Source organism: Haliotis rubra, unplaced genomic scaffold (assembly GCF_003918875.1).
Source record: "Haliotis rubra isolate DU_JTF1 unplaced genomic scaffold, ASM391887v1 Scf97, whole genome shotgun sequence".
NCBI classification, from domain to species: domain Eukaryota; kingdom Metazoa; phylum Mollusca; class Gastropoda; order Lepetellida; family Haliotidae; genus Haliotis; species Haliotis rubra.
In genome coordinates, this window is record NW_025767712.1 from 947,245 (window position 1) to 964,066 (window position 16,822).

General features: G+C 40.4%; 1 protein-coding gene across 3 annotated transcripts in view; it reads left to right on the forward strand.

Annotated features, from left to right (window-relative positions):
• LOC124265256 overlaps positions 1-2,656 on the forward strand; it is a 43,263-nt gene extending 40,607 nt beyond the window's left edge. For all 3 annotated transcript variants that reach the window (XM_046700044.1, XM_046700042.1, XM_046700043.1), the window contains exon 7: positions 310-2,656. In XM_046700044.1, the coding sequence (XP_046556000.1) occupies positions 310-1,433 (1,124 nt within the window). In that variant the 3' untranslated portion in view covers positions 1,434-2,656. The remainder of the gene's footprint in view (positions 1-309) is intronic.
• Positions 2,657-16,822: the final 14,166 nt, after the last annotated feature.

Genomic DNA, 16,822 nt, shown 5'->3' on the forward strand with positions numbered 1-16,822 from the left:
TTTAAATAATTATGTGTTGATGTTAGCCATCAATATTTATGGGGGAATTATTTAAATTTCAATGCTGTCAGGTACATTTGTTAAGTGGTTGGCTGTGATTGTCGACATTTAAGATGCAGAATTTGGGCACTCCTGTTGCTGCCATGCTGCTGATTCAGTGTTAAATGTTTTTATTAGGGGACAGCCCAGAGTTATCAATATTTCAGAGTCAGTGTAACACAGGATAGTTATTAGGGAAGGAAACATGGGACTAGTTTTTAGTGTGGTAAACAGCATAAAAATTGAGTGTTATGTTTTTTTCTTTATCAGGTAATGGTGGATTTTCTCGATTTTCATCTGTCCGGAGCAGCCTCCGAAGCTCTGCCTCTAGTGACTGGGATCGCTTCAGCATGGTTGTCTCGCCTGCTCAGATGCTTCAAAACCTCCCCAACAAGCTCACACAACAACACTTCCTGTTTCCCAGGGCCTACCCAAACAGTGTTGATGACTCCAGTGAAATTTCTCTCAATGATATTGCATTAAATGACAGCTTTTCTGATGACAACGATGCATTCCTCGACTCCAGTGCAAGCTGCTCAGATATAGTGTCATTGCAAGGAATCCGCAAGAATAAAGTGGATTCCCTATCCAATAAAAGTGTAAGCTCATTAATTACCAATGCAGAAAATCAGGAGAGAGAAGTCCCGAAAGGGGACAAATCAGAAGAAAGTTTTCAGGCTGAAGAGTCATTTAAGGAAAGTAACTCTGACATTACAGACACACAGGTGTTTCCAAGGGACCACAAAGATTCCGAAAACAGTGCTGAACTAACTGTGGACAATTTAATGCCTCTTGAAGGTAACTCTAAAGACATACCTGACTTGGGAGGTCACTCTAAAGGTGAATCGGACAAGGGAGATAACACTGAATTTGAATCTAGCCAGGGAGATAACTTTGAAGCTGAACCCAGCAAGGGAGATAACTTTGAGGCTGAATCTAGCAAGGGAGATAACTTTGAAGCTGAATCCAGCAAGGGGGATAACTTTGAAGCTGAATCCAGCAAGGGGGATAACTTTGAAGATGAATCCAGCAAGGGAGATAACTTTGAAGATGAATCTGGCCTGGGAGATAACTTTGAAGATGAATCTGGCCAGGGAAATGACCTCAAAGCTGAATCTAGCGAGGGAGAAAACATTGAAGCTGAATCAGACAGTTTGGATAAATGCATTGACATGCCAAACAATCTACTGGAAGATGCCACCCTTGAATTCCAGCCAAAGGCAAGAGATCAGTTTGATATACCACAGGTTTCTGATATCAAGGATAATGACCAGGAGTCTTTAGATGATGCAAGGAAAGACAACTCTTCAGAAACCATGTCACCACCAACACCTTCAAAGAGATTTGTACGTGGGGTATTGGTGAATGACTATGATGAGATTACAAAGTTGTGATAAAATGTTGCCATATATACTGTTGCCTACCCAAAATGATTTATAAAAAATTATTTTAATGTACAGAAATGTGATATATATAGCATTTGGTGCCCACCGATATGTATATTAAATATTGATTTTATTCCATTTGTTGTGTGTAAATCTAAACATTCCACATATCTGTTGTTACTTGTAGAGAATGTTCAATGCTTGAGCTAGTCGTAAAAAGTGATGGAAAGCCTACAAAATGCAATAGTCTCATGTGACCATACACCCACTCATCAATGTGAAAGATATGATTTTTCTTTTGGTATCAGATCAGTTTCTTCATCGAATGAGGTTTGACAGATATTAAGAGAAAAAATTCTATTATTTTTACACTATGATTTCAATACATATTTACCATATATATGCACAGTAATTGTTATTTACCATGATATATCATATTGACATTTGCAAAATCACGACATATGAAACACACACATATTCACTGTTATTCAGGCATTCACTTTCATAATCAGCTTGCAGAGATGAAGTAGCTCAAACTGCACAATATTTGAGCCTCTATAGCCGAAAACTGTCTTTCCATTCAGGTAATATGTGGGAAGACCATTTCTTCTGCCCTGTCATGAATATTACTATTACCAATATTGGAATATTGCTAAAGTAGAGTAAATATCAACTTACTCCACTTCTGCCATATTACACCCCTCTCTTCCTACCTCCATCCTGCCCTACTCAAACAGCAGTATTTCAATATGGTATTAACAGCGGCATCCATTATACTCATCATTGACTCTGTCTATGCCAAATACGTTTCACATTTACATCTTCATCAGCTCAGCTGTTTACACTCATATCTATTTTACTTGAGATAGGCTTTATCAAGTGTCCTAAATCGCAAACTGAAATCTATGTCATGTACATAACAGACGAATCAAAAGTCCAGTGAAACTGTTGTAATTATGCACATAGACTGAAAGTTTTGCTTCACCAAGTTGCCATAACTCCATGTATATTTCACCTGAGATTTGTCTGTGATGTGTCTATGCATGTTCAGTGCTATGAGTCCAATGTACATACAGACTTCTGTAACCCATCTTGGATTTCCTGACTTCATGATTGTTATCAAGGTTTATTCAGAGCAACAATGTAGCTTCTCATCTGTTCAATTTCTTTGTCTGATTTTAAACATTTTGCACTGTTTCAAGCATTTGAAAACCAATAAAAATTAAATGTATGGTCATGTATGTGCTTACATCAATTATTCAGTGGAAAAAGATGTGCTTGATTTCATATCTGTTTTACAAATTTGCAATATTTAAGATATGAAAGGATAATCACAAGTGTTGATGAGGTCAGTCATGTAATAACAAACCCATTTTAAAAACATATAAGTTTAACCCCTATTATTATTGGAGTGGCCAGGGGGGTAGCCTAGTGGTTAAAGCATTCGCTCGTCATGCTGAAGACCCAGGTTCGATTCCCCACATGGGTACAGTGTGTGAAGCCCATTTCTGGTGTCCCCCGCCGTGATATTGCTGGAATATTGCTAATCACGGCGTAAACCCAAACTCACTCACTTATTGGTGTATTTTACTTGAAGGTTTTTACCTTATCAAACTCCATTAACAATGAACAGTATTAGGTCAGACGTGAATACTATCCAACAGAGTGGGTTTCCTGGAAGTGATGTCTAACCCATTGTATGTAAGTTCAAAGTTGAGATGTTTTAGATACAGCTTTCTTGTTTTGATTTATTTCATGCTATTTACTCATCTTAAGCCAATTTGTCAAAATGTTTTTTTACTATTGAAATTAATTATGTCCTTGTTTATTTTTGAAAATGTAGTTTTTAAGTTTCATGTAAGCTGTTTGTGGGTAAACTTCATTTCATAAATACTAGTCATGTTTGCAGACTTGACTGGTAATGAAAAGAAGTGTGACTGATCTTTGCTTAAATTTCAAATATGATTAAAGATTTGTAGTTAACTGTTTCTACAGTTCTGTCCGTTCAGCTAAGATCATCCTCTATAATCAAGGGTGTTTTGTCTCCATTCAGTTGTGTTAAATACCATAGACACATTGGCTGCCATAGCTTGTTTGTTATATCATGTCTGTCTGTAACATAGAACATGAATGTACCTGCTTGTGATAGTAATTGGAGGTAACATCTATTTTTAGCATTGTTACATTTGAATAATACTCAAAACAGTGTTGTAGTAGCCAATGGGTCAAGATTAATTTACTTTATAGAATGGAGATGAAGGTATAGTACACTGGGTTGTAGAAGATGGGTAAAGATATGTTGGCAGATTTAAGATTACATCTTCCATAAGCTACTCACCTTTATGTGTTGACTTCTTTCTGTGTAATTTGATTATTTATGTTTTGCTATTTCAGCTTTCAGTCATTTCTGCTAAATTTAACTCAGATCAAAGACTTCATAATTCTTTTCCCTTATGATATTAATAGCTTTAAAATTGTGTGATAGACAAAGTCTAATTTGTATCTTGCCAAATCGATTACTGTGATAAAAACAAATGTTTGGTGTTTTCACCTGACCACAGCCTAATGTAGCATTTCTTAATATGATGGTTGATGGGTTTCATGGACTAAATAAAGGCTAGAGTTATACAGTGTAAACTAAAAGTAGCTAAAATATAAATATTTTCTGACTGACACACCTTTCCATGGATTGGAACAAGAAATTATCTTTTCACATTAAAGTAATTGTTATCATTATCTGTTTAGATAATAATTCAAGTCAGCAAAACAATGCTGAGGCTTCTAAATTCTTGATGCAAGTGAAGCATTCGCCCCAGCTTTTCTGTATCAAAAGTGATTTTAAGATGGCCAGATTTGAATGTATGTAATAAAGGCTGTATTGCTGTGGATATTTAATACACACAGCATCCGAAATTAACTTCAGTCCCTTGGCCCAAAGCCGACTGAAAACCACTCGGACCTACAGCTTTTTTTTATGCTGCTCCTTGTGGCCTTGTTTGATGGAAATTACTTATATTGTAGCTAAAATATACGGCCTACACATTCTGATCAGGACCCACCAGTTTTTATAGTTCTGGGTCCTTAGGGTCTCCAGCTTTCCAGAATTAAGGGCAAACACTGAATACACCCTGTCATTTCTTGAGAGCCATAGCACTATCATCCAAAAGGGAGTACCAAATTTCCAAATTCAGATGTAAAAGAAATGACTAGTTTTGGGAAGCTGACAGATGACCAAATGAAAAACAAAGGTATCCTTCATTTAAATTGCTTACACCTTTTATGGTGGGGTTGTCAGATCTTCACAAAGAGAGGTAGCCAAATATAAGATCTGATTTCAAAGAGATTATTTAATAATGAAACACATGTCCCTTTTCTGCTCTGTAGAGTTGAAATGTAAAATTCCTGTAAACAGGGTGGGAAAAAGAACAGCAGTAACTTACTGGCCGCAGGAAAGTAGATTTGTGTCAAAAATGATTAACAAATACATTTGTAAACCTCTTGTGTGGAATCATAAATGAAGAGAATGAATTTGTTATCTGTGATCCAAATAATGGAAGATTAATGATTCCCCATTACCCAATTAAAATTAGCCAGACTACTATACCCAGTGAATGTTTGCCGTATATGTATATACTCAGTGGGTTGTAAGGGACGTCTTTCCTGACACAAACCCCATAAAGTGTGCACTGTATAATGATTAAAACCTGCCACATTTTCAGTAGGGACTGCGGGCGATGGGGTAGCCTAGTGGTTAACGCATTCACTCGTCACACCGAAGACCCATGTTCCATTCCTCACATTGGTACAATGTGTGAAGCCCATTTCTGGTGTCCCCTGCTGTGATATTGCTGGAATATTGCTAAAAGCGGCGTAAAACCAAACTCAGTCACTCACTCAATAGGGACTGCAAGTATGCATGATTTATCATGCTTGGTTTCATTGCACATGGGGGTGTGGTGCTCTGGATTACAGCATTTGCTCTTCAAGGTGAAGACCCAGGTTTGATTCCCCCATATGGGTACAATGTGTGAAAGCCCATTTCCAGTGTCCCCTGCTGTGATATTGCTGGAATATTCCTAAAAACAGTGTAAAACAATACTCACTCACTTATATTACAAATGGACAGATGTTAAACATATCAATGCACTCTTTATTGGGATTGTGTCTTAAAGTTTGCAGTTTGTGCATATATTCAATACTTTCAATGCTCTCTGGCGGTTTTCATTGGTAGGCCTGGTTAAGATCATCCTTGGTTTTAACTGATGCTTGAAAATTACTGTGACTAAGTACTTCTCATTTCATTCAAATCATATTGCATATTTGAACTGAATTATAAATCATGATGTTTTTAATTTGAACATCAGTATCTGCTGGAAATCAAGAGTTTATTGATGAAATCTGATTTATTTTACAATAATTTTAAAGTGAACATTTTCCAGATTGGTTAGGGGATACTTTTTGTCTTTTGTAACAAGAATTGCTGACAATCTTCCAGTCACTGAAGACTGGAAAGGCTTGTGTTGTGTGTTGCACTTGTGAGTGATTGAGCAATATCAAAATACTGATTATGTCTGATTAAGTTCTAAGACCTAAGTCTATGTTCAGATGTAAGTGTATATTCTGTGGGTAGACTTGCTGTAGATTGGACTATCCAGACCTCCTAACAAAACTATTTCTGACGTATCACAGGGATCTGTTACAAAATTCGTTATACAGAATAGAACCTCTCCCTGAAGCTACAGTGTGGGCAAACATGTACTGATACAGTCAAGTCTTATTTGGATTTCATAGTGTTTTTCCGGGTCATATATAATTGTATTTTTTATGAATATTCTCTTATCTATCTTTATACTTTTGAACATTACCATAACCTCAACTTCAGTCCACTTTAAAAGAACATATTCCTGCTTCTTATGACCTCTTTATGATGTTAATATGCTAGGAAGAAAAGATTATATTTTTTAAGAAACATTTATTGTATTAAACAGCCTCTTCATCTGAAGGTGCAGAACATTGGTATCTGGCACAAAGAAATTGTTGACCAATGTTGTTTTCTTACAGTCAGAATAACAACTTTAATCTTTTAATAAATATAATAGGAGTCAGCTCATGAGAAACAAAGTATTTATTTTAGCAAGCTTTATTAAAGACCAGGTGCCCTATCCACAATTTGTTGGTAAGTGACAGAAATTGTATGACTGCTTAAACAGATTAGCCTCCACATTTTATACTGCAGTTTGAAGAATTTTATCTGAGACCCAGCTTCTGTTCTTACGTCTTTGGTTTTATCTGTGAGAGGCCCAGAGATGGGCGCCCATCTTTTGGAAGAAATATGGTAAACACTTGTCTCCTCCGTGTTACCTAGGTGACAATGTTTCAACCATACACCTGGACATCATGTATCCACCTCCACTACATGCTCCCCAGTAGTTGTCCACAAGTTGTCCCAGTAGTTGTCACTAAACTATAACCTTGTTGTTTTAAATTCTCACTTGTATTTTTGTACCAAAATTTTAGTTAAATTTGCATGAGGAAATTTGTTGACATTTAAAAAAAAAATACATTGCATCCCCTTTCCTCAGAAAATCAGACAAAAGTCATATTATCTGTGATAATACAAACAAACACTTTACAGTGGGAGAACAGTTGTCTGGATGTAACCCTGAATACATCGGGATCATTTGTCTGGATGTCTTCTGGAGTGTCTCCAATCGGTGGACCAACAAACAGGGGGACCTCATTGCACTGTTTTATTCGCTGTTGCAAACATCAGCAATATATACTGTTTGTCTATATCTTGTCAATATGTAATAAACATTTATTATTCAAACTGATGTTTGTTGTTTTATAGGAAGTGAAGCAATTTACCTGGTATAATATGGTTAAATGATGATAAGTTGAAGGACTGGCAAGTTTGGTTGAAGTCTTTGAGCACTCAAATGTTCATGATATACCATCATGATACTGATTTTAAGGGTCAAGTTAGGACCTCCTCTTATCTACGGTAGTTTACCAGTTATGAATTCCCTAGTTACACCAAGACAATGTCTCAGCCTTGCACCTTGGGCTGATAACATCATCTGGACCCAGGCTGGAGAAGAGCATGTGCAGCACTCTTTACCTTCTGTTGTAGGTGAGTATAATATATACCACTTATATCACGTCACACTCGGCAATATTCCAGCTACCGGTATATGGTAGTGGTCTGTAAATAATCGAGTCTGAACCAGACAATCCAGTGATCAACAACATGTGCAGTGATGTATGCAACTGGGATATGATGACATGTATCAACCAAGTCAGCGAGCCTGACCACCCGATCCCGTTAGACGCCTGTTACTATAAACTGAACCCTAAACTGAGTTGCTGAAGACCAATTCTAACTCGGATCTGCTCAGGTCTGCAGAATTAGAATAGCAGCCATGGCATCTAGCGAGTTGAATGCAGGGATGAACAACTGAGTTCGCAGTTCAGGGTTACATACCTTGGGTTAGCCAGAATGCTAGATTTGCCCTAATTATGTTTCCAGTTGTTTAAGGAGCTGAAGTTCGCGGTTAAGAGTTACATACCCTGGGTGTGCCAGAATCCCTGACTTGCCCTAATTATGTTTCCAGTCATTTAAGGTGATCAATTTCGCTGTTCAGGGCTACATACCCTGGGTTCGCCAGAATCCTAGATTTGCCCTGAATATTTTTCCAGGTTTTAAGCACCATATCTATGCTTGTGGGTTTCACCAAAGGAGTAACCATCAAAGACATGTCACTTCTTGCGTTCCTCCCAAATGAAGCTGACATGCTATGAAATTACTAAATTATGTTGTAAACATTCCCTCTGAATTATGGTTGCCAGTTTCCTGTGGTATGACAGTGACATACAGAAATGAAAGAGAAAAAAGTTCTCTGAAAGAAACTAAGTCATAGTTATCCCTAGTGGTATGCCTAAAGAGTTACGCAGTTATCTCCCCTAGCTGTGATGTCACAGCATTGTTCTCTCCAAGCCCTCATAATTTTTTCTGTATGGGTCACGTTCAGACATTTCACAGAAGTGGAAGAGAAATTATCAGTGAAAGTCTCCACAAGTGAATTTTGCAAGTGAACTGGTTAGTGAGATCGCATCGGTTGTTGCTCTGACCATCGCATTCATTTTTGAAGTGTATTTTTTGCAAATTGCTTTACTTGTGAGGAGTTAAGTTTTCCCGCCATTAGCACTTACACAAAATGTCGCAAAACAAATGCTTGCAATGCCAAAGATTCATGGCTGAATCGGACCCTCATTCATTATGTGCCTCGTCTTTTGTGGGATCGCCTTGCTCTTTAGATAATTGTTGCTTACTGTGCTCAAAATTATCAAAAGAAGACTGGTTAATTATGGACAAAGCCTGCAATAATTCCAGGAAAAGGACATTATCGGAATAATCAGATTCATAAAAATTAAGAAATCTGCATCTCAACCTCAATCAGCTTCAGAGAGAGAGAAATTCCGTTAGCCAGGTTCAGGCTGCCGACACGGTCCCTTACCAGCCGTCAGATAGCACGGGTTTCATGGCGGACTCCCAGCAGAGGGCTGCTTGTCCTACAGGGAATTCCACAGGTAGTCATGCCACGGCAACAGTCACGGCTACGGCTAACCAGGACTTTATAGACACGGAGAATCCGCCGACCTTACCGTTAATCCAGGACTTACCGGACTCGGAGGGGCATACAGCCTACCCAGTATCTAATCCTGAGTTGATAATGAAGTAATGAAGGAGGGTTGTGTTATGTTGCCTTCTGTGGATACGGCTGCGGAAGATTACGCTCCCGGATGGACTTTGAAGGAGAAAATGGATTATTTATATGGATTGTATCCAAGTACCTTACCTCCGCCAGCTGAGGATATGGAACATGAAATACCCATTAAATTGGGTTCTTCTGGCTGCTTACCTCTGGAGCGTACACCCAGACTGTCATTCATCAGTAGTGAAATCGGCCTTGAATAACTAATGACTTGTTAGCTAAATCAACTTCATTGGCGAACTTTCCTAGGATTTCTCATAGGCCTGCGTATCCTGTTTACAATCGGATTCACATTTGGATAAGGATTTTATCTGCTAGAGGCTAGAAATCAAAAGGATTCTCCGTTACCATGCCAACCCAGGGAGTTTAAGGAGTTGACACGTCCTTGCGATCAACCATCTACATCCTCTCTTATGTTAATTGGTTTGCGGCGGGTGTACGGGCGTTACTCCCTCCAGTATTCAAGGACTATACGAACATTAAGAAGGATATTTTTGTGGCTATGTCGGTGCATGAAGTAGCCTTGGCTCATTCTAACCTGGATGTCTTATATCATGCTGTATTGGACGCTACTCAGAATCAAGTCTATTCCTTGGGCAGACTCATGGATAGGGCGCACAAGTTGAAATCTGATAGGAATTTACCGGAATCCACTAAGGAGCTGATGTTTCAGCAACCCTTGAATTCAGAGGCAACCTTCAACGGTCAGTGTCAACAAGCAGTTGAGGCAAAAGATGCTATTGCTAAAAGGAATCTTAATCAGCGTTTAGCTTCGGCCCTCCTGGCTCAGAATAGGTTCAGAAGTGCACCTAGAGGTAGAAGAGATGCATGCAGCTTCATCCTGGTCTCGGCCTCAATCCTTGTATCGACAGGCCCCACTACAACGTTCAGCGTTGATAGAGCCTTGGACGCTAGACCACGTACATCGGCCTCCTCTAGCAGGGGCTCTTTTGCAAGCTCTAGAGGTAGAGGTAGGAGGTCTAGGTCTTTTCGCCCCTCAAGGGCTAGGAGGTTCTGACTTCCCTCTAGAAACAGATTCTATTCCTTACGATTTGGAACTGACACTGGACTAGGAGATAGAATTCAATTTTGTTCAACCGGTGACTCCATCGCTGGTAGGGGGTCGTCTGGCACAGTATCACAAGAATTGGGAATTAATCATACAGGATTCGTGGATTCTCTCAGTAGTGCGTCTGGGATTTATGCTACCCTGGCATGCTGGACCTCCAGTCACTTGTCAGCTGACAGGTCAGAGATATTTTATTCAAGGCCATCGACTAACAGCGGCCAACAAAGCTATTCAACAACTATTGGAAAAGGAAGCCATTGTGAACCTGTCTCCCCAAGAAACTTCAGAGGGATTTTATTCTCCGGTTTTTTGTAGTTGCCAAAAAATACATGGAAGAGATGCGTATGATAATCGATCTAAAGATTCTCAACAAGAGCTTTCTTCAGAAGTTTGTAAGTCTAGATTTGAAGGATGCTTACCTGCATGTGCCAATACATCCTCTGTCAGAGATACCTGAGGTTTGCAGTCAATGGTCGCAGATATCAGTTCAGAGTTCTACCATTCGAGATATCACTTGCCCCTTGACTGTTCACAGCGATAATAACTCCCATACTGGCCTTCCTTCATCACAGACGCATAGACATTTTTGGCTATCTTGACGATTTTTTTGCCATGAATATAATCACCAACAGGCTTGTGGTTCAGACCAAGTTTATTGTACACATATTCACTCATTTGGGACTCATTGTTCACCCAGAGAAATCGGAATTGACTCCATCACCTTGGATAAAATTCCTAGGAGCTGTTCTGGATACGAGAGTATGCCGTATATTTCCTCTGCAGGATCGTTGGGAGAATTTACAGGAAAGAATTCATCTGGTCGTGAGAGTTCCACAGGCATCAGTCAGGAGGTGGATGTCTCTGGTAGGGATCTTAACTTATATCCAGGATTTCACACTGCGAGGGAGGATCCATCTTAGAGAGACTCAGGTCTGGCTAAACCAGTGCCGGATGCTAGATCTAGACTCGATAATTGTTTGACCGGACCATGTAAAGTCAGAACTTATTTGGTGGACTCGGGAATCAAATGTTCTTACGGGAGCACCGTTTCGGCCACCCCCTCAGGATCTCACGATGTATTCAGATGCTTCCACTACGGGATGGGGAGTACACATGGATCTATTTCAAGTTCAAGGCAAATGGACCCTGGAGGAGAGTGCATATCATATCAATGTTCTGGAGATGTTGGCAATAGTAAGGGCTCTCATTGGAGTCGGATTATTCACGGGAAAAGCATCATGTTAGCCACGGACAATTCCACTGTTGTAACTTATGTAAACAAACAGGGAGGTACCAGCTCCCATCAACTATTGCAGACCACTCAGCAACTGCTTGTGACTGCCGATCTCATGAAATGCTACTTAAGGGATCCGCATATTCCGGGACGCTTCAACATCCTGGCGGATTCCTTGTCAAGACAGGACAGGGTCATCTCTACAGAATGGACTCGGACAGAGATGGGAGACTCCGATTATAGATCTTTTGCGACATGCAGGGATGGGAGTCTCCCACTTATGTCAGTCCAGTGCCAGATCCTCTAGCATAGGCAGTGGATGTCATGTAGATTCCTTGGGACAATATGATCGCGTATGCGTTTCTGCCGTTCAAGATGATTCCTGAGGTGCTATCCAAGATAATTCTTCACAGTTGTGTAGTCTTCCTAGTGGCTCCTCTCTGGCCTGCGAGAGCCTGGTTCCCCACGCTTCTTCAGCTTCTCACGGATGTGCCTCTTCAGCTGATGGATTGGGAGAATCTTCTCAGTCAGCCTGGATCCACTCAGGTTCACGAGAATCTTCAGAGTCTTCTCTTCACGTGTGGAGGTTATCCGCAGAACACTCAAACAGCAAGGGTTTGATGAAAGATCTTCCTTGGCAATCACACAAGCAATTAGACCATCTACAGCTTCCCTTTACAATGCCAAGTGGAATCGATTTGTCTAGTGGAGAAGAGACAGAGGACTCCTTGAATCATCAGTATCTATCCCCATGATAGTTGATTTTCTCCTGTATCTGAGAGATGTTAAAAAGTTGAAACACAATACTATTGAAGGCTATAGATCGGCTTTTGCATCAGTTTATGATATTCAGGGATTGTCAGTGGGAACCAATTCATCGCTCAATAAATTGATCAGATCGTTTCAACTCAAGGACGTAGTGAATCCATCTATTTTTCCAAAATGGGACTTAGGTCTAGTTCTGCAGAATTTTCACAGAGAGCTCAGTTTGAACCTATGCAAGCCACGTCTTTGAAATTTATATTATTTAAGACTATTTTTCTACTAGCCCTTGTGACAGCATCTAGAGTATCAGAAATTCATGCAGTGGACTTTAAATCGATAGCTTTTGCGGAAGGATATCGGTTCATGACTTGCAGAACACTTCCAGAATTTGTGGCTAAGAACCAATCTACTTCTGGTGGACCTTTAGGACCTAGAATGTACAGGATACCGGCCTTGCCTAACCCTACCTCTAGATCAGACGGAGCAAGATTACTTTGCCCAATTCGTGCCTTTCGCTGGTATATTCAGCGGACTTTACCATTTAGACGTAATCGTCGCCGTCTATTCCTCCCTTGCAAGCAAAACATCAACTCAGAAATTTCCATTCCCTTAGGTCCTCTAGTGACGGCACAGCATCTCTCCTCTGCCTGACCTCCTTCCCCGGTGGGGTGAAACGGCAGCATCTCTCCTCTGCCTGGGGGGAAAAGGTGGGGTGGGGGCAGGGCACGGAAGTCAAAAGTGAGCCTTCCAACGGACTGGAGAGAGACACAGCCTGACTTCGGATCTTGATGGGACTGGGACAGTCAAGGATAGGGATTCGGAGAGATTCTACACGTAGACCTATGAACAATGAGGTTAAGAAGACCTGTTTACTAACGGTTGAACACTATAGTAGCGGGATTGGTATCACAGGTGATGGGGTTCACAAGGTCAAGTGATCCCTGGGAGTGATGCTAGATTCATATTAAGAACATGTTTAGAGGATGTGAGGTTTCGATCTTCCTATGATAGAAGGTTAGTCATAAACGGAAGTTGACCGGATGACGTCATCAGAAAGTTACGTCAGAGGACCGGTTACAGGTGACGTCATAAACCGGTAGTGACGTCATAAGACCGGAATTGACGTCATAGAACCGGAGGTGACGTCATGAGACGAGACGGGGTGTTTTATTCACCTCTAAATGATCGAAAGGAATACCATGTAGACCGGAAGTGACGTCATTGAACCGGAAGTGACGTCATTATTTCTAAGGAAGATAGAAACATAGTCTCTACAGAATGATGGTTACTAAGGAATAAGAATGATCTAGCAGACTCTCCTAGATGAATAGAATTCTTCTCACATTAACTTCCTGTCCTATTTATTGAAGCTTACAATTAACCATCTGTTAGGATTATGGTGGCGGGTATCATAGGACATGAAGTCATAGTTATTCTGTTCTGAGAATTATATAATTCCAGTAAGATATTGGTATCCCTAATCTCCTCTCATCCACGGGGCCCTCCATCCTTATGTTGGATTCTGGCAACCATAATCCAGAGGGAATGTTTACGACATAATTAGGAACAATTACAGGTATTGTTAGTAATTGTTAGTAAAATTACCTCTGGATTATGGGATATAGGTCCCTCCCAAACCTCCCCACAAAGTGTATGAGAAGAGGTATGTTAGAGTTTTCTTTAGAATTTTTTATGAAGGCTTGGGGAGAACAATGCTGTGACATCACACCTAGGGGAGATAACTGCGTAACTCTTTTTTTCTCTTTCATTTCTGTATGTCTCTGTGACAAAACAACATTTAACAAAACTGCAATGGCAGTTATGTCTTTGAAGAATACAGTGGAAACAGACCAATCACTCCTACCCATACATGAAGATTAATTGAATAAAATTATTTAGATTTTCCTGATTTATATTTCCAAGATTAGTGATGCAGTTTTATTGATAATTTTGGAGCTGTATTATCTGGTTACCTACACCAGAAATGAACGCATCATACACACTGAAGCATATTCTATAAAATGCATTTCATATACTTCTTGGAAGTTCTTGGTAAGAAGTTCTGTTGCTGTCCTTGATAACTAGATCTGTTGCTAAGTTTTGATTTCTTGGCTGACTATGTCACTGTGACCCCATCATTTGTTTGGTCCAGACTAAATTATGCAGGACACAGTGATGAAGCTGGATTAGTGCTGGATCTGCGAAGAAACTATTCTTGAAAGTTACAGCTATATATGTTCATAGCCACCAGACTGTTAGGATTCTGTGTTAGGCTATATCCAGGCCAACTTATGCCAGTCCAGTGAGCTACCCCTGTGGGGACTCTGTGTTAGGATATATCCACAGCAACATATGTCAATCCATTGAGCTACCATTGTGAAGAGTCTGTGTTAGGATATATCTACAGCAATTTATTCCAGTCTAATCAGCTACCCCTGTGAGGATAATGGTCAGGTTCAGTGACACTGTATAATGTGTGACATCATAACCGACAACATGGACTGTTTTCTAGAATATCAGTCAGTAGATTCCTGGTCCAAGACTTCAATACTTACAGGAAGCTGCCATGTACAGTTGGAATAGCTAAGTGCGCAATTCAACAAAAACACCAAACACAAGGCCTAACTCAACAGTGTGTGGCACTTGCTATGTCCACTCTATCATTATACCTTCTTCGAGTGGTGTTTGAGAAGTTTAGAAATACAATATTGGCAGACATTTTGGGTAACAACTTTTATTTCCTAAGTGAAGCATTTCGATACAGCGATACAGATCCTTGTACTGTTGTCAAGCAATCTACCAATTTAACTTGTATTATATGTAAATAATCACTTCGATGTCCATGCGTACTGAAATTATGTATAAACACTTTTGTACTTTTGGCCACGAGGCCTTGAATACGAATGAACTTCTTCTTCTACCTTAACTGGAGAGATAACCCAAGATAGTCCAAAATAAAAAACGCCTGATGGCGTGAACAAAATGAAGGTCGATAATTCTACACGCCCTATTTTCGAATGATAATTCAAACGTGGGGAGATAAATGTTCAGAATGAATGCCAACATGTCTGAATACATCGTTTTCAGTGACTTTTCTGAGATCGGAATTTGCAATTATGCTTTGGCTTCAGAACACCGGCATCTCAACCTTTGCTCTCTCTTGGAGTTGAAAGCTCTAGCATACTATATATATATATATATATACATGTAGGAACATGCCACATTTTAAAACAAAAACACACGATACTTAAAATATCATAATTTATCAAAATACATGAAATAACAGTATTTTAGAAAAACTCAAAGAATCAATATGACAGTGCTGAATAATAAATATAATATAATGTTCATCTGGTGAAAACTGCGAACGCTTCTTAAATGCTCTCTAAATATAATAAGCTGCAAAAGAAACGTCAGTTTGGAATTTTCCTTCGCAGAAACGTATAACTCTAAACTCATGAACTTTGATTGAATATTTTTGACAACATCTCCAAATTTACTTGAGCAAAGTCATTACTTCCCAAACTCAGAATGGAACCCAGGAAATGGTCTCAAAATCGCAACCTGATCTCGGAGATGGTACGGTGTTCTCCATGTTTTTCATGCAACTCATGCTGCACGTGCTGTTCATGAGGACTAGCCCTATAAAATGCACCCCCAAACCTGGTTAAAACATTCACATTAGATTACAACGTCAGCAGGATGCCGCGACTCACGGCAGCTCAGGGGAACCAATCGCTAGGAAGATTTGAAGCTGGCCACACTGCACAAGTCGTTGCCAATCACTTCCAGGTCAACGTTCGGACCATCTACATGCTGCAGCAACGTTTCCGGGCCACCAACACCACACATGATCGCCCACGTACTGGCAGACCAAGGGTCACCACAAGACGACAAGACCGCCATGTTGTGCAACAGCATGTACAGAATCCCTTCATGCAGGCATCCGAAACAGCTCGCCAGACAGTGGGAACACACGGAAGACCAATCAGTACTGATACAGTACGCCGACGTCTTAACAGCGGGAACCTCCATTGCCGTAGACCTTACCGTGGACCTATCCTCACCCCTCGTCATCGGCGTGAACGTCTACAGTTTGCCCTACAACACCAGGCAATGGAGAACTGTTGTGTTCACACATGAGAATCGGTACTGCGTATCAACTGCAGATGGCAGAACAAGAATATGGCGACGACGTGTCCAGCGTTGCTCAGACCAATGTGTTATGGAAAGAGACTCTTGGGGAGGTGGAAGCATCATGGTATGGGGTGGAATAGGACTGAACCAGAGAGTGGGTCCTGTGGTGTTCCAGAACCTTGGTCCCAGGAGAGGAGGCGGCATCACAGCGGTGCGCTACATCGACCAAGCTCTCAGATCCCACGTCATACCACATTTCGCACGTCACTGGAACAACATTTTCCAGCATGATAACGCCCGGGTCCATACTGCCAGAGCTACACGGGTCTTCCTACAGCAGAACGGTGTCAACATTATGCAGTGGCCAGCCCTTAGTGCTGATTTAAACCCATTTGAAATCTTTGGGATGAAATTCAGA